This window comes from Dendropsophus ebraccatus, chromosome 2 (assembly GCF_027789765.1).
Source record: "Dendropsophus ebraccatus isolate aDenEbr1 chromosome 2, aDenEbr1.pat, whole genome shotgun sequence".
NCBI classification, from domain to species: Eukaryota; Metazoa; Chordata; class Amphibia; order Anura; family Hylidae; genus Dendropsophus; species Dendropsophus ebraccatus.
Genome location: NC_091455.1, coordinates 217,183,312 through 217,210,135, shown reverse-complemented (window position 1 = coordinate 217,210,135; position 26,824 = coordinate 217,183,312). Strand labels below are relative to the sequence as shown.

Sequence of the window (26,824 nt, the reverse complement as noted above, 5' to 3'; positions counted from 1 at the left end):
AGGATACAGCCGGGTGCAGGAGGGATACAGCCGGGTACAGGGGGGATGGAGGGATACAGCCGGGTACAGGAGGGATGGAGGGATACAGCCGGGTACAGGAGGCATGGAAGGATACAGCCGGGTACAGGAGGGATGGAAGGATACAGCCGGGTGCAGGAGAGATACAGCCGGGTACAGGAGGGATGGAAGGATACAGCCAGGTGCAGGAGGGATACAGCCGGGTACAGGGGGGATGGAGGGATACAGCCGGGTACAGGAGGGATGGAGGGATACAGCCGGGTACAGGAGGGATGGAAGGATACAGCCGGGTACAGGAGGGATGGAAGGATACAGCCGGGTAGAGGAGAGATGGAAGGATACAGCCGGGTACAGGAGAGATGGAGGGATACAGCCGGGTACAGGAGGGATGGAAGGATACAGCCGGGTACAGGAGGGATGGAGGGATACAGCCGGGTACAGGAGGGATGGAAGGATACAGCCGGGTACAGGAGGGATGGATGGATACAGCCGGGTGCAGGAGGGATACAGCTGGGTACAGGAGGGATGGAAGGATACAGCCGGGTACAGGACCAGGGTGATCTAGCTGCCCTCCATGTATGCTCTCCCTACTCCCAGAAGAAAGGGGGAACTCTCTCACACCACCTGAGAAGGTAGCGTTCCCTTCCATCTCTGGTTTGGCATATATCCCTAGTCATGTTGGTGTATATATCCCTAGTCATGTTGGTGTATATATCCCTAGTCATGTTGATGTGTATATATATCCCTAGTTATGTTGATGTGTATATATATCACTAGTCATGTTGGTTTATATATATCCCTAGTCATGTTGGTGTATATATCCCTAGTCATGTTGGTTTATATATATCCCTTGTCATGTTGGTTTATATATATCCCTAGTCATGTTGGTTTATATATATATCACTAGTCATGTTGGTTTATATATATCCCTAGTCATGTTGGTTTATATATATCCCTAGTCATGTTGGTGTATATATCCCTAGTCATGTTGGATTATATATATCCCTAGTCAGGTTGGTTTATATATATCCCTAGTCATGTTGGTGTATATATCCCTAGTCATGTTGGTTTATATATATCCCTAGTCATGTTGGTTTATATATATCCCTAGTCATGTTGGATTATATATATCCCTAGTCATGTTGGTTTATATATATCCCTAGTCATGTTGGTTTATATATATCCCTAGTCATGTTGGTTTATATATATCCCTAGTCATGTTGGTTTATATATATCCCTAGTCATGTTGGTTTATATATATCCCTAGTCATGTTGGTTTATATATATCCCTAGTCATGTTGGTTTATATATATCTCTAGTCATGTTGGTGTATATATCCCTAGTCATGTTGGTTTATATATATCCCTAGTCATGTTGGTGTATATATCCCTAGTCATGTTGGTTTATATATATCCCTAGTCATGTTGGTTTATATATATCACTAGTCATGTTGGTTTATATATATCACTAGTCAGGTTGGTTTATATATATCCCTAGTCATGTTGGATTATATATATCCCTAGTCAGGTTGGTTTATATATATCCCTAGTCATGTTGGTGTATATATCCCTAGTCATGTTGGATTATATATATCCCTAGTCATGTTGGTGTATATATCCCTTGTCATGTTGGTTTATATATATCCCTTGTTATGTTGGTTTATATATATCCCTAGTCATGTTGGTTTATATATATCCCTAGTCATGTTGGTTTATATATATCCCTAGTCATGTTGGTTTATATATATCCCTAGTCATGTTGGTTTATATATATCCCTAGTCATGTTGGTGTATATATCCCTAGTCATGTTGGTTTATATATATCCCTAGTCATGTTGGTTTATATATATCCCTAGTCATGTTGGTATATACCCTTAGTCGTGTTCTGAGACTCCTAGTTGAAGGAAGACAATTTTCTCCACCTTCCGTCTCAGGCAGCATTATCCGCTCGGGCACCGTGCTGTATATACAAGGTTTGTGCCGTTCAGGTTTATTTTGTTTTGTGTGTTTTTTGTGTTCCAGCCGGAACATCTTGTGGAGGAAACTTCTCTGACACTGAAGGCTCCATCACGTCTCCATCATGGCCGGACGCCTACACCGGGAACAAGCAGTGTATATATCTCATCACCCAGCCGCTAAGCGAACGCATCAACCTGAAGTTCACCGACGTGGACCTGGAGAGCAGTGCGGAGTGCTCCCTTACTGCTATAGAGGTAGATGGAGAGTTTATACTGTAGCGTCCTAGTATTTACTGAGCGTAGAAACGAAACAGGGAAAAAATGACACCCGTACTCACCTGCCGCCCAGCCCCTTCCGGCTGCTCTCTACCATCTCTGAGAGTGCACGAGGGACATCACTAATGTGCCGCAACACTGGAGGGAGACAGCGGCCTCTTGTGGACAGAGGCATAATAGGAGTGATTGTCAGGATGGGGAGCCAATGGCTCCTTGACCTGTTAAACACAGAAGCGCATTTAACAGTATATTGACCTGATAAGAAGCGGTACAGTTAAAGGGCCAGCGTCATCTGGAGCTTTCCAGAATGTCCTGGTAAGAAATAGATTCTCTTGACCTGCACAGGGGGGGGGGGGGGGGGGGGTTGTAGTTTGTTTGCTACTTCCAATTGTCTGCAAAACAAAAAAAAAACACAAAACCCACAAACAACAGACAATGTAAAAAGATTGAGACAATGAATATAGATCTAACAGGAACTGTCACTTCTGGAGACGTCAACCATGTTTATCCCGTAGGTGAGAGATGGCGGTGCAGAGATGGCGCCCCTGATGGGCAGATACTGTAACAGCACCATCCCCGCTCCCATCACATCCAGCTCCAACAAACTGCTGATCAGATTCACCTCTGACGCTGCAGCCACAAGATCCAGATTCAAAGCCTTTTATGAAGTCGGTAAGATTATAATAGATGTGATAGATATAGGAGATGTAATATTGTTATACTGCTATTATATTATATATTATGTATTGTATATTATACTGCTGTTATATGATATATTATACTGCTATTATATGATATGTATTATACTGCTATTATATTATATATTATGTGTTGTATATTATACTGCTATTATATGATATATATATATATTATACTGCTATTATATGATATATTGTACTGCTATTATATTATATATATTATACTGCTATTAAATTATATATTATACTGCTATTATATGATATATATTATACTGCTATTATATTATATATTATACTGCTATTATATGATATATTATACTGCTATTATATGATATATTATACTGCTATTATATGATATGTATTATACTGCTATTATATTATATATTATGTATTGTATATTATACTGCTATTATATGATATATTATACTGCTATTATATGATATATATTATACTGCTATTATATTATATATTATGTGTTGTATATTATACTGCTATTATATGATATATTATACTGCTATTATACTATATATTATACTGCTATTATATGATATATGTTATACTGCTATTATATGATATATGTTATACTGCTATTATATGATATATGTTATACTGCTATTATACTATATATTATACTGCTATTATATGATATATTATACTGCTATTATATGATATATTATACTGCTATTATATGATATATTATACTGCTATTATATGATATATTATACTGCTATATATATATATATATATATATATATATATATATATATATATATATTAGAAGCCTCCACACAAGGTCAGGCCTGTTCTGTTCTGATCCCTCCCAGCCTGTGGCGGTCCCCTGTCCGGAGCCGGAGTCATCCGTACCCCTCACTACCCCAATCCAAACTATCGGGAGCGTTCGTGTACGTGGATTATCTCTCAGCCAGAAGGACAGGTGGTCATGCTGAAGTTTGACTCATTGAAGATCTCGAGCGGCTCAGTATGTGGCAACAATTACATTGAGGTGAGGAAAGTGAATTTCCCTTTCTGGCGGCTGGTGGTTTGCGCATATCCACAGCAGATTCCCCCCCCCCCCTACATTCACTGAATGACGGCCGAGGGTCAGTGTCAGGCTGAGCTGTAATGCGGCCATATCCTGAATGACCCCCTGTGGTTTCTCCTAGTCCAGAGTCACTATAAGGAATAGCAGTGCTTCAGCTTATATCCCATGGTCTCCATCCCTCCTCCTCTCTCAGACGCTCTTCATAGCCGCTCTCTACGGGGGGGCCACATTATTACCGGAGTATCTGAAAGGGCACTTACATACAAAGAAACCTACAACCGGTATTAGGCCGGGCTCACACTGACCTTATCAGTGTAACCTACACATTTGTAAATGGTCACTCTTAAAGGGGCACTCCAGTGGGGACCTTTTTTCTTTCAAATCAACTGTTACCAGAAAGTTATATAGTTTTGTAATTTACTTCTGTTTAAAAATCTCCAGCCTTCCAGTACTTATCAGCTGCTGTATGTCCTGCAGGAAGTGGTGTATTCTCTCCAGTCTGACACAGTGCTCTCTGCTGCCACCTCTGTCCATGTCAGGAACTGTCCAGAGCAGCAGCAAATCCCCATAGAAAACCTCTCCTGCTCTGGACAGTTCCTGACATGGACAGAGGTGGCAGCAGAGAGCACTGTGTCAGACTGGAGAGAATACACCACTTCCTGCAGGACATACAGCAGCTGATAAGTACTGGAAGGCTGGAGAGTTTAATATAGAAGTAACCCTTTAACATACACAAAATTGTGGTCAACAGCATATGTCTAGGTTAAACAGACTGCAGAAACATAGGGGGACATTTATTAAGTCTGCCTCTGCATAAATCCCGTGCGCTCTGGTGCGCACCGCTAAAAACCTACGCCAGCTGACGACTGGAGTAGGTTTTCTGCGTATCTTTTGGCCCCTTCACACCCCCTCCCCGCCCCCCGGCGTACTCGGCGGAAAGTGCCGATTTGCGAATATTTTATTCGCAAATCGGCCATTTGCAAATAAAATAATGCGCAAATCGGCACTTTCCGCCGAAAATCATCTGTACGCCGGATGATACATGTCCCCCATAGTGTGAACCCTGCCTTACCAGTGGGCGAGGTTTCTATAATATAATATGATGTTATATAATTGATTGACAGGTCAGAGATGGCGCCTCCTCGGAGTCTCCTCTCATAGGGAAATACTGCGGCTGGGAGACCCCCCTGGTTATATACTCCTCTCTCAGGAGCCTCCACCTCCAGTTCCTTACTGACGGCTCCAGCACCAACCATGGCTTCTCGGCTACATACCGATCAGTGAGAGAAGGTACCGGATATCCATATCTATATACTGGACTCTGTATATGTGTGTGCATGGCGGTCACTGTATACATGGATGTATGGCTGTCACGGTATACATGGATGTATGGCGGTCACTGTATAGATGGCTGTATGGCGGTCACTGTATATATGTATGTATGGCAGTCACTGTATACATGTATGTATGGCGGTCACTGTATACATGGATGTATGGCGGTAACTGTATACATGGATGTATGGCGGTTACTGTATACATGTATGTATGGCGGTCACTGTATACATGGCTGTATGGCGGTCACTGTATACCTGTATGTATGGCGGTCACTGTATACATGTATGTATGGCGGTCACTGTATACATGGATGTATGGCGGTCACTGTATACATGTATGTATGGATGGTGGTCACTGTATACATGGCTGTATGGCGGTAACTGTATACATGGATGTATGGCGGTCACGGTATATATGGATGTATGGCGGTCACTGTATACATGTATGTATGGCGGTCACTGTATACATGGATGTATGGCGGTCACTGTATACATGTATGTATGGTGGTCACTGTATACATGGCTGTATGGCGGTCACTGTATACATGTATGTATGGCGGTCACTGTATACATGTATGTATGGCGGTCACTGTATACATGGATGTATGGCGGTCACTGTATACATGGATGTATGGCGGTCACTGTATACATGTATGTATGGCGATCACTGTATACATGTATGTATGGCGGTAACTGTATACATGGATGTATGGCGGTCACTGTATACATGGCTGTATGGCGGTCACTGTATACATGGATGTATGGCGGTCACGGTATACATGGATGTATGGCGGTCACTGTATACATGTATGTATGGCGGTCACTGTATACATGGATGTATGGCGGTCACTGTATACATGGCTGTATGGCGGTCACTGTATACATGTATGTATGGCGGTCACGGTATACATGTATGTATGGTGGTCACTGTATACATGGCTGTATGGCGGTCACTGTATACATGTATGTATGGCGGTCACTGTATACATGTATGTATGGCGGTCACTGTATACATGGATGTATGGCGGTCACTGTATACATGGATGTATGGCGGTCACTGTATACATGTATGTATGGCGGTCACTGTATACATGTATGTATGGCGGTAACTGTATACATGTATGTATGGCGGTCACTGTATACATGGATGTATGGCGGTAACTGTATACATGGATGTATGGCGGTCACTGTATACATGGCTGTATGGCAGTAACTGTATACATGGATGTATGGCGGTCACTGTATACATGGATGTATGGCGGACACGGTATATATGGATGTATGGTGGTCACTGTATACATGTATGTATGGCGGTCACTGTATACATGGATGTATGGCGGTCACTGTATACATGTATGTATGGCGGTCACTGTATACATGGATGTATGGCGGTCACTGTATACATGGATGTATGGCGGTCACTGTATACCTGTATGTATGGCGGTCACTGTATACATGTATGTATGGCGGTCACTGTATACATGTATGTATGGCGGTAACTGTATACATGTATGTATGGCGGTCACTGTATACATGGATGTATGGCGGTAACTGTATACATGGATGTATGGCGGTCACTGTATACATGGCTGTATGGCAGTAACTGTATACATGGATGTATGGCGGTCACTGTATACATGGCTGTATGGCAGTAACTGTATACATGGATGTATGGCGGACACGGTATATATGGATGTATGGTGGTCACTGTATACATGTATGTATGGCGGTCACTGTATACATGGATGTATGGCGGTCACTGTATACATGTATGTATGGCGATTACTGTATACATGGCTGTATTGCGGTAACTGTATACATGTATGTATGGCGATTACTGTATACATGGCTGTATGGCGGTCACTGTATACATGGATGTATGGCGGTCACGGTATACATGGATGTATGGCGGTCACTGTATAGATGGCTGTATGGCGGTCACGGTATACATGGATGTATGGCGGTCACTGTATGTATGTATGTATGGCGGTCACTGTGTACATGTATGTATGGCGGTCACTGTATACATGTATGTATGGCGGTCACTGTATACATGTATGTATGGCGGTCACTGTATACATGTATGTATGGCAGTCACTGTATACATGGATTTATGGCGGTCACTGTATACATGGCTGTATGGCGGTAACTATACATGTATGTATGGCGGTCACTGTATGCATGGATGTATGGCGGTCACAGTATACATGGATGTATGGCGGTCACTGTATACATGTATGTATGGCGGTCACTGTATACATGTATGTATGGTGGTCACTGTATACATGGATGTATGGCGGTCAGTGTATACATGTATGTATGGCGGTCACTGTATACATGGATGTATGGCGGTCACGGTATATATGGATGTATGGCGGTCACTGTATACATGTATGTATGGCGGTCACTGTATACATGTATGTATGGCGGTCTATGTATACATGGCTGTATTGCGGTAACTGTATACATGTATGTATGGCGATTACTGTATACATGGCTGTATGGCGGTCACTGTATGCATGTATGTATGGCGGTCACTGTATACGTGTATGTATGGCGGTAACTGTATACATGTATGTATGGCGGTCACTGTATACGTGTATGTATGGCGGTCACTGTATACATGTATGTATGGCGGTCACTGTATACATGGCTGTATGGCGGTCACGGTATACATGTATGTATGGTGGTCACTGTATACATGGCTGTATGGCGGTAACTGTATACATGTATGTATAGCGGTCACTGTGTACATGTATGTATGGCGGTCACTGTATACATGGATGTATGGCGGTAACTGTATACATGTATGTATGGCGGTCACTGTATACATGGCTGTATGGCGGTCACGGTATACATGTATGTATGGCGGTCACTGTATTGGCGGTCACTGTATACATGTATGTATGGCGGTCACTGTATACATGGATGTATGGCGGTTACTGTGTACATGTATGTATGGCGGTCACTGTATACCTGTATGTATGGCGGTCACTGTATACATGTATGTATGGCGGTCACTGTATACATGTATGTATGGCAGTCACTGTATACATGGATGTATGGCGGTCACTGTATACATGGATGTATGGCGGTCACTGTATACATGTATGTATGTATGGCGGTCACTGTATACATGTATGTATGGCGGTCACTGTATACATGTATGTATGGCAGTCACTGTATACATGGATGTATGGCGGTCACTGTATACATGGATGTATGGCGGTCACTGTATACATGTATGTATGTATGGTGGTCACTGTATACATGTATGTATGGCAGTCACTGTATACATGGATGTATGGCGGTAACTGTATACATGGATGTATGGCGGTAACTGTATACATGTATGTATGGCGGTCACTGTATACATGGATGTATGGCGGTCACTCGGTGCGACAGGGAGATTTAAGGATGGGAACAGCGATCAACACTATCTTCTAGTTAATATAGAAATAACCCACAGGATAAGGTCACTCAGTGATATAGGCTGTAACTCAGGATCAGTAATGTCCCGGCTGTATACATTGCAGTGTTATATGGGGTCAGGCTGGGTCTCCTGTATCTCTAGTGATTGGTATACGGTCTGGGGAGGGGGGGGGGGGATCTCCATACACTAAACCTCTGTTCTCTTCCTTCAGTCTCGTCATTGAATAATTAAAGGGACACAACTTCAAATAGAAACCAGACAGTAAAAGGGATTGTATAAATGTAGATCTGGAGTTTCACGAGATCTGTGGCCCAGACGACATTTGTGTTATCAGAATCTCTTCTCTTCTATGTTTGCTCCTGGTCTGGAGTTATGTGTGACGGTGGTGTATGACAATGATGGATGACAGTGATGGATGACAATGAAGGATGACAGTGATGGATGACAATGATGGATGACTGTGATGGATGATTGTGATGGATGACAATGATGGATGACAGTGATGGATGACAATGATGGATGACAGTGATGGATGACAATGATGGATGACAGTGATGGATGACTGTGATGGATGACTGTGATGGATGCAATGATAGATGACTGTGATGGATGACAATGATGGATGACAATGATGGATGACAGTGATGGATGACAATGATGGATGACTGTGATGGATGACTGTGATGGAGGACAATGATGGATGACAATGATGGATGACAATGATGGATGACAATGATGGATGACTGTGATGGATGACAATGATGGATGACTGTGATGGATGACAATGATGGATGACAGTGATGGATGACAATGATGGATGACAGTGGTGTATGATGGATGACGGTGATGGATGCAGACCTCCTCTCCAAATTCCAGCAGGATGAAAAGGCGCAGCTACTCCCAACAGATGATGTAAAAAAACTACTTTATTAAAATAATAAAAACATGTATAAAAGGTTCAGCATTACGCGTTTCTAGACCGGACTGGTCTCTTCATCAGAAAGCATCTGATGAAGAGACCAGACGGTGATGGATGAGGGTGGTGGATGAGGGTGGTGGGTGACGGTGATGGGTGACGGTGATTGGTGACTGTGATGGATGATGTTAGTGGGTGACGGTGATGGATGACGGTGGTGGGTGATGGTGATGGATGACGGTGGTGGGTGATGGTGATGGGTGATGTTAGTGGGTGACGGTGATGGGTGACGTGGTGGGTGACAGTGATGGATGACGGTGGTGGGTGATGGTGATGGGTGACGTTGATGGATGACAGTGGTGGATGACAATGATGGATGACAGTGATGCATGACAATGATGGATGACAGTGGTGGATGACAATGATGGATGACAGTGATGCATGACGATGATGGATGGCAGTGGTGGATGACAATGATTTGCTGAAGAGACCCCACAATATTACCACCATTATTTGTACTATAAAACAGGATATGTATTTTCTCCTTAGGATGACTCTTGTCGTCTTTTGCAGGTTGTGGTAGGACACTGACCACCCCGGAGGGCACCATTACTAGCCCTGGATACCCCAATGTATATCCACATGGTGTAAGTTGCATGTGGGTTATCTCTGTCCAGCCTGGACATCTCATCCGCCTAACCTTTTCTGCATTCAATCTTGAGCATTCCCATTCATGTCAGTACGATTATCTGGATATATACGATAACGCAACAGAGGCCACCGGAAGCAAGACTGCAAGGTAATCCTCTACACCAGTGCCACACAGGGGGCAAAACCATGGAGATAGACCATTATTAGTGGCCTCAGGAGGTCCAAACCATGGAGATAGACCATTATTAGTGGCCTCAGGGGGTCCAAACCATGGAGATAGACCATTATTAGTGGCCTCAGGGGGTCCAAACCATGGAGATAGACCATTATTAGTGGCCTCAGGAGGTCCAAACCATGGAGATAGACCATTATTAGTGGCCTCAGGGGGTCCAAACCATGGAGATAGACCATGAGTAGTGGCCTTGGGGGGGGTTTCTGTACCATGGAGATAGACCATGAGTAGCGTCTTTAGGGGCATCCGTACCTGGGAGATATACCATGAAGCGACTATGGGGCCAATAGAAAAAAGGAAGCCAGACCTTACTAGTGCAGCTGGTTAGTGGACGCTTGCCCTGACCATACACACTGGGTTATTTATGGCCGTACACACTGGGTTATTTATGGCCGTACACACTGGGTTATTTATGGCCGTACACCCCAGCGGGATCAGCCAACCATCTTCCGCGTGCGGTGACCTCCTGACTCGTAGAAGGATCAGGCAGTTGGATCATAAGAAATAATCCTTCTGGCACTTTCTATATTGTGTTATAAAAACGACCATCACTTACACTGGAGCAAATGTTATAGTGAATGTGATACATAAAGTGATAGAGGTGTCCATGGTGTTGTGCAGGTACTGCGGAAGGTCCATCCCTCCAGCCATAACCAGCAGTGACAGCTCCATGGCCTTACTCCTAGTCACCGACTCACTCACCGGGGCAGAAGGATTCTCCGCCAGCTACATGTCCATCAATGCATCTACAGGTGAGTGCTGATCTCACAGGTATATATCTACCCTGTATGTACCCAATGTACCCTATATATACCCTATGTGCCCTGTATATACCCAGTAGCGGTCTTTGGCATCAAGCACCCCAAGCAATCGCTTGGGGCCCCCAACATCCATGGGGGGCCCCCACGCCCCGCTCTTGTGCTCAAGACCGCTGGACAGGGCCGCTGCCCCGCTCGCTGCTGCGATCTGAACTGTAACTATGAGCACTCGTAATGAGCGCTCATAGTTACAAGCAGCACTGACAGGGCGGGAGCCTTTGTCTCCCTTCCTGTCAGTCACTCTTGTGGCCGCAAAAAGTGTTTTCCCTGCGGTCAAAAGTGGCCGCTTTGTCCTTGTGGGGGGTCTATATAAATGGGGGGAGCACACAGGGGGGTAATATAACAGGGGGAGCACACAGGGGGCTATATATAACTGGGGGAGTACACAGGGGGGCTATAGACTACTGGGGCTTCACAGAGGGGTCTATATACTACTGGGGGCAGCACACGGGGTCTATATACTACTTGGGGCAGCAGAATGGGGTCTATATACAACTGGGGGAGCACACAGGAGGTCTATATCCAAGTGGGGGAGCACAAAGGAGGGCTATATACTACTGGGGGAGCACAAAGGGGGTCTATATACTACTGGAGGAGCACACAGGGGGGCTATATACTACTGGGGGAGCACACAGGGGGGCTATATACTACTGGGGGAGCACAAAGGGGGTCTATATACTACTGGGGGAGCACACAGGGGGTCTATATACAACTGGTGGGGCACACAGGGAGTCTATATACTACTGGTGGGGCACACAGGGGGTCTGTATACTACTGGGGGAACATACAGGGGTCTATATACTACTGGTGAGGCACACAGGGGGTCTTTATACTGCTGGGGGCAGCACACAGGGGTCTGTATACTACTGGAGGAAGCACACAAGGGGTCTATATACTACTGGAGGAAGCACACAAGGGGTCTATATATTACTGGGAGAGCACACAGGGGGTTTATATACTACTGGAGGAGCACACAGGGGTCTATATCCAAGTAGGGGAGCACACAGGAGGTCTATATCCAAGTGAAGGAGCACACAGGGGGGCTATATACAAGTGGGGAGCACACAGGGGATCTATATACTAGTGGGGGAGCACACAGGGGGTATATACGACTGGGGGCAGCACACGGGGGGTCTATACGACTGGGGGCAGCACACAGGGGGTCTATATACAACTGGGGCAGCACACAGGGGGTCTATATACAACTGGGGCAGCACAAAGGGGGTCCATATACAACAGGGGCAGCACACAGGGGGTCCATATACATAACTGGAGGAACACACAGGGGTCTATATACTACTGGGGAACGCACACAAGGGGTATATACTACTGGCGGCAGCGCACAAGGGGTATATACTACTGGTGGCAGCGCACAAGGGGTATATACTACTGGGGGCAGCACACAGCGGTCTATTGTTGTGGAGCGCATATCGAGGGGGGGGCCCAGTCATAACTTTGCTTGGGGCCCCAGAAATGGCAAGACCGCCCCTGTATATACCCTATGTACCATATCCATATGTATATATATATATATATATATATATATATATATATATATATATATATATATATATACCCTGTGTACCTCTTATCTACCCTGTATGTACCCTATATATATATACCCTATGTACCCTGTATGTACCCTATATATATACCCTGTGTACCTTATATCTACCCTGTATGTACCCTATATATATACCCTATGTACCCTATATCTACCCTGTATGTACCCTATATATACCCTATGTACCCTATATCTACCCTATGTATCATATCCCTGTCACTAATAGGGTATGAAGAAATGTGTATCATACAAGTGTAGGTATTTGTTTGGGACTATATATATATATATACCCTATGTACCCTATATATACCCTATATATACCCTATGTGCCCTGTATATACCCTATATATATATATATATATATATATATATATATATATATATATATACCCACCCTGTGTACCTTATATCTACATCTACCCTGTATGTACCCTATATATACCCTATGTACCCTATATCTACCCTGTATGTACCCTATATATATACCCTATGTACCCTATATCTACCCTGTATGTACCCTATATATACCCTATATATACCCTATGTATCCTATATATACCCTATATCTACCCTGTATGTACCCTATATATATACCCTATGTACCCTATATCTACCCTGTATGTACCCTATATATACCCTATATATATACCCTATGTACCCTATATATACCCTAGGTACCCCGGGTGGTTATACTTCCTGATACAATTCATCCATCTATGAGAAGAAATGTTATGAAGTTGAAAAAGGGGTTTGGGGCCTAATATCTGTTGTTTAACCTTAAAGGGGATTTCTCTGGATAGAAAGTGATCAGCTGTCCTGGGGATCAGTGTCTGATCACTGGGGCTCCACCACTCGCACCCTCACCAGCTATGAGACATCGGGCCCCCTTAGAGAAGCGTCACAGTGAACACTATGGAGATAGCTGAGTGTCTGACTCCAACCAATGGGCATCCAGGACCCCTGACCAGTGGGGACCCCCGGTGATCAGACACTTATACTGGGAGACCCCCCTGACTGCATGTTTCCCCTCAATCTTACATTCTTTGACATTGATTCTCTTGTTTTCTCCTCATTCCTCCTGTCCCCAGGATGAAGGGGGTCCGGAGCGAGTGTGTGTAGCATGTGTAATGGTGGTCGCCCAGACAGTGCCCCCCGCACCATACACTAATACACAGGACCTTGCTGCTATTGCACCTTATTAAACAGGGGCACACAAAGTTCAATTACAGATTCCCATTGTATACTATAGCATATTGTATACAAGCCCGGCATTCAGGCATGATTAGAGGTGAGGGAGTATAATACAGATGTGTGCAGGGACCCTCGCACTGGATTATAGTGAGGAGTAATGGGGGTGACTGTCCAGGACCACCACCACCTCTACTTATTATTCCTTGTTTTTTGAAGCTGCCTTCATTAAAGGGGTAGTTCCTCCAATTTATTTTTCTTTCAAATCAATTGGTGCCAGAGATTTGTAATTTACTTCTATTAAAAAATCTCCAGTCTTCCCATACTTATCAGCTGCTGTATGTCTTGCAGGAAGTGGTGTATTCCTTCCAGTCTGACACAGTGCTCTCTGCTGCCACCTCTGTCCATGTCAGGAACTGGCCAGAGCAGGAGAGGTTTTCTACGGGGATTTGCTGCTGCTCTGGACAGTTCCTGACATGGACAAAGGTGGCAGCAGAGAGCACTGTGTCAGACTGAAGAAAATACACCACTTCCTGCAGGACATACAGCAGCTGATAAGTACTGGAAGACTGCAGATTTTTATCCTTTCAAGTTTTTATAATCTTTTTAGAAGTAAATTACAAATCTCTGGAACAAAATTTTTTGGGGGTAGAACTAACCCTTTAACATTAGATCCAACTGACATGAATACAATCTACCAACAATTCTCTCCTGCTTATATTCAGTGTATATTCTCTATGCATTATATGTACCAGCTACTGAGGAGACCCCCGTCACATATTTATGTAGAGATACTAGCTGTGGATAATATAATCCTTCAATCCCAGCATGCACATTGTAGTCTTCACCCCCTGGAGCTGTGGATAATATAATCCTTCAATCCCAGCATGCACATTGTAGTTTTCACCCCTGGAGCTGTGGATAATATAATCCTTCTATCCCGGCATGCACATTGTAGTCTTCACCCCCGGAGCTGTGGATAATATAATCCTTCTATCCCGGCATGCACATTGTAGTCTTCACCCCCAGAGCTGTGGATAATATAATCCTTCTATCCCAGCATGCACATTGTAGTCTTCACCCCCTGGAGCTGTGGATAATATAATTCTTCTATCTCGGCATGCACATTGTAGTCTTCACCCCCGGAGCTGTGGATAATATAAGCCTTCTATCCGGGTATGCACAATACACTCTTCACCCCCGGAGCTGTGGATAATATAAGCCTTCTATCCCGGCATGCACATTGTAGTCTTCACCCCCTGGAGCTGTGGATAATATAAGCCTTCTATCCCGGCATGCACATTGTAGTCTTCACCCCTGGAGCTGTGGATAATATAAGCCTTCTATCCTGGCATGCACATTGTAGTCTTCACCCCCTGGAGCTGTGGATAATATAATCCTTCAATCCCAGCATGCACATTGTAGTTTTCACCCCTGGAGCTGTGGATAATATAATCCTTCTATCCCGGCATGCACATTGTAGTCTTCACCCCCGGAGCTGTGGATAATATAATCCTTCTATCCCGGCATGCACATTGTAGTCTTCACCCCCAGAGCTGTGGATAATATAATCCTTCTATCCCAGCATGCACATTGTAGTCTTCACCCCCTGGAGCTGTGGATAATATAATTCTTCTATCTCGGCATGCACATTGTAGTCTTCACCCCCGGAGCTGTGGATAATATAAGCCTTCTATCCGGGTATGCACAATACACTCTTCACCCCCGGAGCTGTGGATAATATAAGCCTTCTATCCCGGCATGCACATTGTAGTCTTCACCCCCTGGAGCTGTGGATAATATAAGCCTTCTATCCCGGCATGCACATTGTAGTCTTCACCCCTGGAGCTGTGGATAATATAAGCCTTCTATCCTGGCATGCACATTGTAGTCTTCACCCCCGGAGCTGTGGATAATATAAGCCTTCTATCCCGGCATGCACATTGTAGTCTTCACCCCCAGAGCTGTGGATAATATAAGCCTTCTATCCTGGCATGCACATTGTAGTCTTCACCCCCCGGAGCTGTGGATAATATAATCCTTCTATCCTGGTGGGCACATTGTGGTCTTCACCCCCAGAGCTGTGGATAATATAATCCTTCTATCTTGGCATGCACATTGTAGTCTTCGTCCCCGGAGCTGTGGGTGATATAATCCTTCTATCCCGGTGGGCACATTGTGGCCTTCACTCCTGGAGCTGTGGATAATATAATACTTCTATCCTGACATGCACATTGTAGTCTTCACCCCCCGGAGCTGTGGATAATATAATCCTTCTATCCTGGCATGCACATTGTAGTCTTCACCCCCTGGAGCTGTGGATAATATAATCCTTCTATCTCGGCATGCACATTGTAGTCTTCACCCCCCGGAGCTGTGGATAATATAATCCTTCTATCTCGGCATGCACATTGTAGTCTTCACCCCCCGGAGCTGTGGATAATATAATCCTTCTATCCTGGTGGGCACATTGTGGTCTTCACCCCCAGAGCTGTGGATAATATAATCCTTCTATCCCGGTGGGGACATTGTAGCCCTCACCCCGCGGAGCTGTGGGTAATATAATCCTTTTATCCTAGTGGGCACATTATAGTCTTCACTCCCTGGAGCTGTGAATAATATAACCCTTCTATCCCAGTATGGACATTGTAGCCTTCACTCTGCAGAGCTGTCGGTAATATAATCCTTCTATCCTGGTGGGGACATTGTAGCATTCACTCTGCGGAGCTGTGGGTAATATAATTCTTCTATCCTGGTGGGGACATTGGGGCTTTCACCCCGGAGTGCTGTCGGTAATATAATCCTTCTATCCTGGTGGGGACATTGAGGCATTCACCCTGCGGAGCTGTGGGTAATATAATTCTTCTATCCTGGTGGGGACATTGTAGCATTCACCCCCAGAGCAGTGGATAATATAATCCTTCTATCGCGGTGGGCACATTGTGGTCTTCACCCCCCGGAGCTGTGGCTAATAGTCCGAGTAGAATCCTCTCAAGATATAATTTTTTCAACATACAGTGGTCCTTTCTGGACCATCATAACTTGAGACCAGACTCAACATACAACATACAATGCTACAGACAGTCAGGATCTGAATAACTAGATGATCAACCAATAAAAATGGCCATTTAACTGATAAATCCCCAGTATTAGTGATATGCCTGCACTGGTTGGCTGTCTAGTAGTACTGAGTACAGTGTGATACTACATGTCCTGTGCTGCATAGAGTTTTGGTCTCAGCATACAATAGTTGTCCTGGAACCAATTAATATTGTATGTTCAGGGACCACTGTATATATAATCCTATCAGTGACGGCTGCCTCAGAAAGGCGTAGATAGGGGGCACATTGTAACCTTCACCCCTGGGAGCTGTGGGTAATATGATCCTTCTATTCCGGTGGGCACACTGTAGTCCTCACCCCCCTGAGCTTTGGATAATAGTCCGAGTAGAATCCTATATAAATATACAATATATATATATATATATATATATATATATATATATTTCTATCGGTGGCGGCTGCAGACAGTGGGCACATTGTAACCTTCACCCCCTGGAGCTGTGGGGGGATCTGGCAGCACAACGCCATTCCCGCCCTCCTGATTCTACAGAGTTTGGAACAAACAACAAGCAGCGGGTTAGTAAGAAGAAGCGGTAGCGCTGGAAGTGGGTAAACAAGTGGATGAGATGGCAGATGATATTGTGGCTGCTGATGCGGTTGTTTTCATTTGGCTTTTACATTACAATCCCTGTAAAGGCCTTTGTGCCGGATTTGTGCTGGATTCGTGCCGGGAGTGTGCGCCAACCTCAGCCACTGGCTGCCGGGAATGAGCGCTCCCCTTCCCTGCGGTCATCCGCTTATGCAGGGAATACGGATACTATTACTTTCTTTGCAATCCTGCCCAGTCTCAAAGAAACAGCGATGTGTTTTACATTTCACTAAGACTGGAAAAAGTTCTGTAGTAGGAAAATCTGAGCAAATTTCTATGTTTGGTGCCTGGTTTCCATGACAGACGACATTCCTACCATGTGCACGGTATATGATAGGTGTACATGCACGGTATATGATAGGTGTACACGCACGGTATATGATAGGTGTACATGCACGGTATATGATAGGTGTACATGCACGGTATATGATAGGTGTACACGCACGGTATATGATAGGTGTACATGCACGGTATATGATAGGTGTACACGCACGGTATATGATAGGTGTACACGCACGGTATATGATAGGTGTACACGCACGGTATATGATAGGTGTACATGCACAGTATATGATAGGTGTACACGCACGGTATATGATAGGTGTACATGCACGGTATATGATAGGTGTACACGCACGGTATATGATAGGTGTACACGCACGGTATATGATAGGTGTACATGCACAGTATATGATAAGTGTACACGCACGGTATATGATAGGTGTACACGCACGGTATATGATAGGTGTACATGCACGGTATATGATAGGTGTACACGCACGGGATATGATAGGTGTACACGCACGGTATATGATAGGTGTACACGCACGGTATATGATAGGTGTACACGCACGGTATATGATAGGTGTACACGCACGGTATATGATAGGTGTACACGCACGGTATATGATAGGTGTACACGCACGGTATATGATAGGTGTACATGCACGGTATATGATAGGTGTACACGCACGGTATATGATAGGTGTACATGCACGGTATATGATAGGTGTACATGCACGGTATATGATAGGTGTACATGCACGGTATATGATAGGTGTACATGCACGGTATATGATAGGTGTACACGCCCGGTATATGATAGGTGTACATGCACGGTATATGATAGGTGTACATGCACGGTATATGATAGGTGTACACGCACGGTATATGATAGGTGTACACGCACGGTATATGATAGGTGTACACGCACGGTATATGATAGGTGTACATGCACGGTATATGATAGGTGTACATGCACGGTATATGATAGGTGTACATGCACAGTATATGATAGGTGTACACGCCCGGTATATGATAGGTGTACATGCACAGTATATGATAGGTGTACATGCACGGTATATGATAGATGTACATGCACAGTATATGATAGGTGTACACGCACGGGATATGATAGGTGTACACGCACGGTATATGATAGGTGTACACGCACGGTATATCATAGGTGTACACGCACATTATATGATAGGTGTACACGCACGGTATATGATAGGTGTACACGCACGGTATATGATAGGTGTACACGCACGGTATATGATAGGTGTACATGCACGGTATATGATAGGTGTACATGCACGGTATATGATAGGTGTACATGCACGGTATATGATAGGTGTACACGCACGGGATATGATAGGTGTACATGCACGTTATATATTATAGGTGTACACGCCCGGTATATGATAGGTGTACACGCCCGGTATATGATAGGTGTACACGCCCGGGATATGATAGGTGTACACGCACGGTATATGATAGGTGTACATGCACGGTATATGATAGGTGTACATGCACGGTATATGATAGGTGTACACGCACGGTATATGATAGGTGCACATGCACGGTATATGATAGGTGTACACGCACGGTATATGATAGGTGTACATGCACGGTATATGATAGGTGTACACGCACGGTATATGATAGGTGTACATGCACGGTATATGATAGGTGTACATGCACGGTATATGATAGGTGTACACGCACGGTATATGATAGGTGTACATGCACGGTATATGATAGGTGTACACGCACGGTATATGATAGGTGTACACGCCCGGTATATGATAGGTGTACATGCACAGTATATGATAGGTGTACACGCACGGTATATGATAGGTGCACATGCACAGTATATGATAGGTGTACATGCACGGTATATGATAGGTGTACATGCACGGTATATGATAGGTGTACACGCACGGTATATGATAGGTGTACACGCACAGTATATGATAGGTGTACATGCACGGTATATGATAGGTGCACATGCACGGTATATGATAGGTGTACACGCCCGGTATATGATAGGTGTACACGCACGGTATATGATAGGTGTACATGCACGGTATATGATAGGTGTACATGCACGGTATATGATAGGTGTACATGCACGGGATATGATAGGTGTACACGCACGGTATATGATAGGTGTACACGCACGGTATATGATAGGTGTACATGCACGGGATATGATAGGTGTACACGCACGGTATATGATAGGTGTACATGCACGGGATATGATAGGTGTACACGCACTGGATATGATAGGTGTACATGCACGGTATATGATAGGTGTACATGCACGGGATATGATAGGTGTACATGCACGGTATATGATAGGTGTACATGCACGGTATATGATAGGTGTACACGCCCGGTATATGATAGGTGTACACGCACGGTATATGATAGGTGTACACGCACGGTATATGATAGGTGTACACGCACGGTATATGATAGGTGTACACGCACGGTATATGATAGGTGTACACGCACGGTATATGATAGGTGTACACGCACGGTATATGATAGGTGTACACGCACGGTATATGATAGGTGTACACGCACGGTATATGATAGGTGTACACGCACGGTATATGATATGTGTAGACGCCTGGTATATGATAGGTGTACATGCACTGTATATGATAGGTGTACATGCACGGTATATGATAGGTGTACACGCACATTATATGATAGGTGTACATGCACGGTATATGATAGGTGTACACGCACATTATATGATAGGTGTACACGCCCGGTATATGATAGGTGTACACGCACGGTATATGATAGGTATACATGCACAGTATATGATAGGTGTACACGCCCGGTATATGATAGGTGTACATGCACAGTATATGATAGGTGTACACGCCCGGTATATGATAGGTGTACATGCACAGTATATGATAGGTGTACACGCACGGTATATGATAGGTGCACATGCACAGTATATGATAGGTGTACATGCACGGTATATGATAGGTGTACATGCCCGGTATATGATAGGTGTACACGCCTGGTATATGATAGGTGTACACGCACGGTATATGATAGGTGTACACGCACGGTATATGATAGGTGTACACGCACATTATATGATAGGTGTACACGCACGGTATATGATAGGTGTACACGCACGGTATATGATAGGTGTACACGCACGGTATATGATAGGTGTACACGCACGGTATATGATAGGTGTACACGCACGGTATATGATAGGTGTACACGCACGGTATATGATAGGTGTACACGCACTGTATATGATAGGTGTACACGCACGGTATATGATAGGTGTACACGCACGGTATATGATAGGTGTACACGCACGGTATATGATAGGTGTACACGCACGGTATATGATAGGTGTACACGCACGGGATATGATAGGTGTACACGCACGGGATATGATAGGTGTACACGCACGGGATATGATAGGTGTACATGCACGGGATATGATAGGTGTACACGCACGGTATATGATAGGTGTACATGCACGGGATATGATAGGTGTACATGCACGGTATATGATAGGTGTACACGCACGGTATATGATAGGTGTGCACGCACGGTATATGATAGGTGTACATGCACGGTATATGATAGGTGTACATGCACGGTATATGATAGGTGTACACGCCCGGTATATGATAGGTGTACACGCACGGTATATGATAGGTGTACATGCACGGTATATGATAGGTGTACACGCCCGGTATATGATAGGTGTACATGCACGGTATATGATAGGTGTACATGCACGGTATATGATAGGTGTAAATGCACGGATACTCCAGGTGGGAGGACTATGGGTTTATGACCCCCGTACAGAGTCTGACCTGGCAGCGTCTCTGTATGTAGAATCACAGCCAGACATATGCAGACTCTGCATCCTGTCATCGGCCGGACTTTACCACTGACATGGATCCTGATGGGCAGATATTATGGTGTCACCCTGTAATTCCCTGCCTGGACCCCATCATGGTCATCAGTCTGCAGGACGGGGTGAGATGGAAGCTGGATCCCGGAGATGACAGATCGAGTCACCACATAGTCACGTCCTGATGAATCATCCAGCGTGCAGATCAGGAAGACCGCTCATATATATATATATCTCCTACATATATTATAGAACGGCATTCCGGAACAGGCTGGAACTATAACAAAGAAAAATTCATGAGAATATAGAATGCGGCACTCACCTCCAATCCATTATTTTCCTTTATTTTGCCGTACACATCACAATGATGCACAAAAAAGACAAGTATAACAAAGAAAGAGATCTCAGATACAAGTGTCTGATGACAGATGGACGGATGTTACCACTGGCAACAAGCAGAATTGTGATTGCAGCTCTGGACTATAAATATGAGAATTAAATAAATGCTTATTGGCAGGCTGTATCTGCAACATTGTAGCTTCTCTGTAATGCTGGGAGGGATAATCAGAGTGAGTGTATTAGCAACTTGACCTCAGATTAACCCTCCCAGCATTACAGAGAAGCTACAATGTTGCAGATACAGCCTGCCAGGGATTTGTTTACATCAGCCGTCTCAGAAGGGAGGGGGGAGGAGGGGGAGACAGAAAAAAGCTCACACACAGATTTTTGTGTCTTCAGCAGAAAGCAGCAGCTGAGAACTGGGGGAAGGAGACTGATTAGATAATAACAAGTATGGAAGGAATTGTAAGTCACACCATGGGCAGCAACATAGCAAAAGTTATGTGTGAGCGGAGTATACCTTTAAACAGGGATCTGGCTATAGGGGATGCAGTGGTAGCAGGTATATACCTGGTGTCTGAGGATACAGCTATAGGGGATGCAGTGGTAGCAGGTATATACCTGGATATAATCCTCTCTTATCTTCAGGCCATCATCCATCCATCACCCATCCATCATCCATCATCTATCTATCACCCATCCATCCATCATCCAGCCATCCTCTATCCAACACCCATCCATCATCCATCCATCACCCATCCATCCATCACCCATCCATCACCCATCCATCATCCATCCATCACCCATCCCCTATCCATCATCTATCCATCCATCATCTATCCATCCATCATCTATCCATCCATCATCTATCCATCCATCATCTATCCATCACCCATCCATCACCCGTCATCCACCCATCCATCATCCATCCATCACCCATCATCCATCCATCACCCATCACCCATCATCTTTTCTTTTCCCCCCTATACCAGCCTGTGACATCACGTACACAGAAGCCTCGGGTGTGCTCACGTCCCCGCACTATCCCAGTAACTATCCGACTAACAGGGACTGTGTGTACGTGATCAGCGCTGAGGCCAACATGCAGATCCGGCTGAACTTCACCAGCTTCTCCCTGGAGCGGTCACCAGGCTGCAGCAAGGACTACGTGGAGATCAGGCAAGTAGGGAGCCCAGGGGTGTCCGTCATGTGAGATAGGGGGGTCACATACGTCCACATACACCCTGGGGACCCCCCTATGGGGAGAACTGCACAAGATGGAAAGTTCCTCACCCCGGGGGACGTTCACTATATATCGTACAGTGAACGTCCCGATCCATTATAGACGTCATAACCTGTAATAGACATGAAGTTCCTGCACAGATTCCATGTCTGTCTTATTGTTATAGAGATGGCGGCTACCACACCTCCCCCCTGCTCGGACGCTTTTGTGAGGAACGTCCCCCGGACATCATCTCCCATAGTAATAAACTGTGGGTGAAGTTCAGGAGCGATTCCTCTTATACATATCCCGGATTTACTGCCCAATGGGAGAGCGCAACTACAGGTGAGAGTATGGGTAACATAGTGACACGGACAGCTTCCCCCAGTGTAATGTCTATTCTAATGGTAATATGTATTATATAGACATCACAGAAGGCTGCAGCACTAGTGACACAGACAGCTCCCCCCAGTGTAATGTCTATTCTAATGGTAACGTATTATATAGACATCAGGGGAGGCTGCAGCACTAATGACACAGACAGCTTCCCCCAGTGTAATGTCTATTCTAATGGTAACATGTATTATATAGACATCAGAGGAGGCTGCAGCACTAGTGACACAGACAGCTTCCCCCAGTGTAATGTCTATTCTAATGGTAACATGTAATATATAGACATCAGGGGAGGCTGCAGCACTAGTGACACAGACAGCTTCCCCAGTGTACTGTCTATTCTAATGGTAACATGTATTATATAGGCGGCAGCACTAGTGACACAGCCAGATACCCCCAGTGTAATGTCTATTCTAATGGTAACGTAATATATAGACATCAGGGGAGGCCGCAGCACTAGTGACACAGACAGCTCCCCCAGTGTAATGTCTATTCTAATGGTAACATGTAATATATAGACATCAGGGGAGGCTGCAGCACTAGTGACACAGACAGCTCCCCCAGTGTAATGTCTATTCTAATGGTAACATGTATTATATAGACATCGGGGGAGGCTGCAGCACTAGTGACACAGACAGCTCCCCCAGTGTAATATCTATTCTAATGGTAACATGTAATATATAGATATCAGGGGAAGCGGCAGCACTAGTGACACAGACAGCTCCCCCCAGTGTAATGTCTATTCTAATGGTAAAATTGTATTATATAAACATCAGAAAGGCTGCAGCACTAGTGACACAGACAGCTCCCCCCAGTGTAATGTCTATTCTAATGGTAACATGTAATATATAGACATCAGGGGAGGCTGCAGCACTAGTGACACAGACAGCTCCCCCCAGTGTAATGTCTATTCTAAGGGCGGGTTCACACTACGGAATTCTCGCGGACAATGTCCGCGGAATTCCGCTGTCTGTCCGACCGCACATCTGGGCGCTTTTCCGCCGGCTCCATAGACACCATTCTATTGGCCGGCGTATTCCGCTATACGCTGAAAGAAGTGTCATGTCACTTCTTTCAGCGGATCGCGGAATACGTCGGCTCATAGAATGGTGTCTATGGAGCCGGCGGAAAAGCGCGTGCCCGTGCGGGCGGACAGCTGACGGAATTCCGCGGACATTGTCCGCGAGAATTCCGTAGTGTGAACCCGCCCCAATGGTAACATGTATTATATAGACATCACTGGAGGCTGCAGCATTAGTGACACAGACAGCTCCCCCCCAGTGTAATGTCTAGTCTAATGGTAACATGTATTATATAGACATCAGGGAAGGCTGCAGTACTAGTGACACAGACAGCTCCCCCCAGTGTAATGTCTAGTCTAATGGTAACATGTATTATATAGACATCAGGGGAGGCTGCAGCACTAGTGACACAGACAGCTCCCCCCAGTGTAATGTCTAGTCTAATGGTAACATGTAAGATATATAGACATCACAGGAGGCTGCAGCACTAGTGACACAGACAGCTCCCCCCAGTGTAATGTCTAGTCTAATGGTAACATGTAAGATATATAGATATCACAGGAGGCTGCAGCACTAGTGACACAGACAGCTCCCCCCAGTGTAATATCTATTCTAATGGTAACATGTATTATATAGGCATCAGGGGAGGCTGCAGCACTAGTGACACAGACAGCTCCCCCCAGTGTAATGTCTAGTCTAATGGTAACATGTAAGATATATAGATATCACAGGAGGCTGCAGCACTAGTGACACAGACAGCTCCCCCCAGTGTAATATCTATTCTAATGGTAACATGTATTATATAGACATCAGGGGAGGCTGCAGCACTAGTGACACAGACAGCTCCCCCCAGTGTAATGTCTATTCTGATGATAACTTATATTAATATATAGTATATCTGTAGTTATCACAATAACAGTTTTGACTTCTTTTTTGTTATTTTTTTGCAGGCTGTGGGGGAACTCTTACTGCACTATCTGGTGCTTTTACATCTCCAAACTTCCCCATGCCGTATTATGGCAATGCTGAATGTTACTGGCTGCTGAAGACGTCTGGCGGCAATCAACTTGAGATAAATTTCGAACACTTTGACATAGAACCTCAGCGTCACTGTGACAGCGATTATCTTGCTGTAAGTATCGATTTTCCAAAACATCAAAAAGGGACTTTTTTAATCCTCTATGTTTTTCAGGTTTCGAACCTCCCATACCGGTGAATACAATAGATGATATTATGATAAAGTACCATCTTCCTCCCTCCCACCATTCTTTTCCTTCTCCTTCCTGCAGACTCAACCCCCAATATTCACCCCCCCCCCCCCATTGTTTCCAAAGATTTGTAACAAGAAAACATTACTTTACATTAACCCTTCAGAGTGTTGACGGGTGATACTAGTGCAGTCACTGCTGTTATTGGGCCTATAAGTCCCCTCCATGGTGCACAGACGCTTCTCACTCTCTCGCAGTTCTCACACTCTGACGTCCTCTCTCTTACTTGTCTGTCCAATCATAGGACAGCACAGCACCTCCTCCTCTCTGCTGTGCCATGACAGGTAGTGATGTGCACACTGGACAGCACGGCACCTCCTCCTCTCTGCTGTGCCATGACAGGTAGTGATGTGCACAGTGGACAGCACGGCACCTCCTCCTCTCTGCTGTGCCATGACAGGTAGTGATGTGCACAGTGGACAGCACGGCACCTCCTCCTCTCTGCTGTGCCATGACAGGTAGTGATGTGCACACTGGACAGCACGGCACCTCCTCCTCTCTGCTGTGCCATGACAGGTAGTGATGTGCACACTGGACAGCACGGCACCTCCTC

The 26,824-nt window shown here is 45.0% G+C and overlaps 1 protein-coding gene across 1 annotated transcript in view; it reads left to right on the top strand.

Moving 5' to 3' along the window:
- The window catches only part of CUBN (cubilin), a 304,407-nt gene that overhangs the window by 97,187 nt on the left and 180,396 nt on the right, over positions 1-26,824 (top strand). The window contains exons 17-25 of the mRNA XM_069959738.1: positions 2,040-2,230; positions 2,767-2,923; positions 3,774-3,952; positions 5,116-5,281; positions 10,248-10,473; positions 11,179-11,309; positions 23,359-23,545; positions 23,776-23,933; positions 25,954-26,135. Of these exons, the coding sequence (XP_069815839.1) occupies positions 2,040-2,230; positions 2,767-2,923; positions 3,774-3,952; positions 5,116-5,281; positions 10,248-10,473; positions 11,179-11,309; positions 23,359-23,545; positions 23,776-23,933; positions 25,954-26,135 (1,577 nt within the window). The remainder of the gene's footprint in view (positions 1-2,039; positions 2,231-2,766; positions 2,924-3,773; positions 3,953-5,115; positions 5,282-10,247; positions 10,474-11,178; positions 11,310-23,358; positions 23,546-23,775; positions 23,934-25,953; positions 26,136-26,824) is intronic.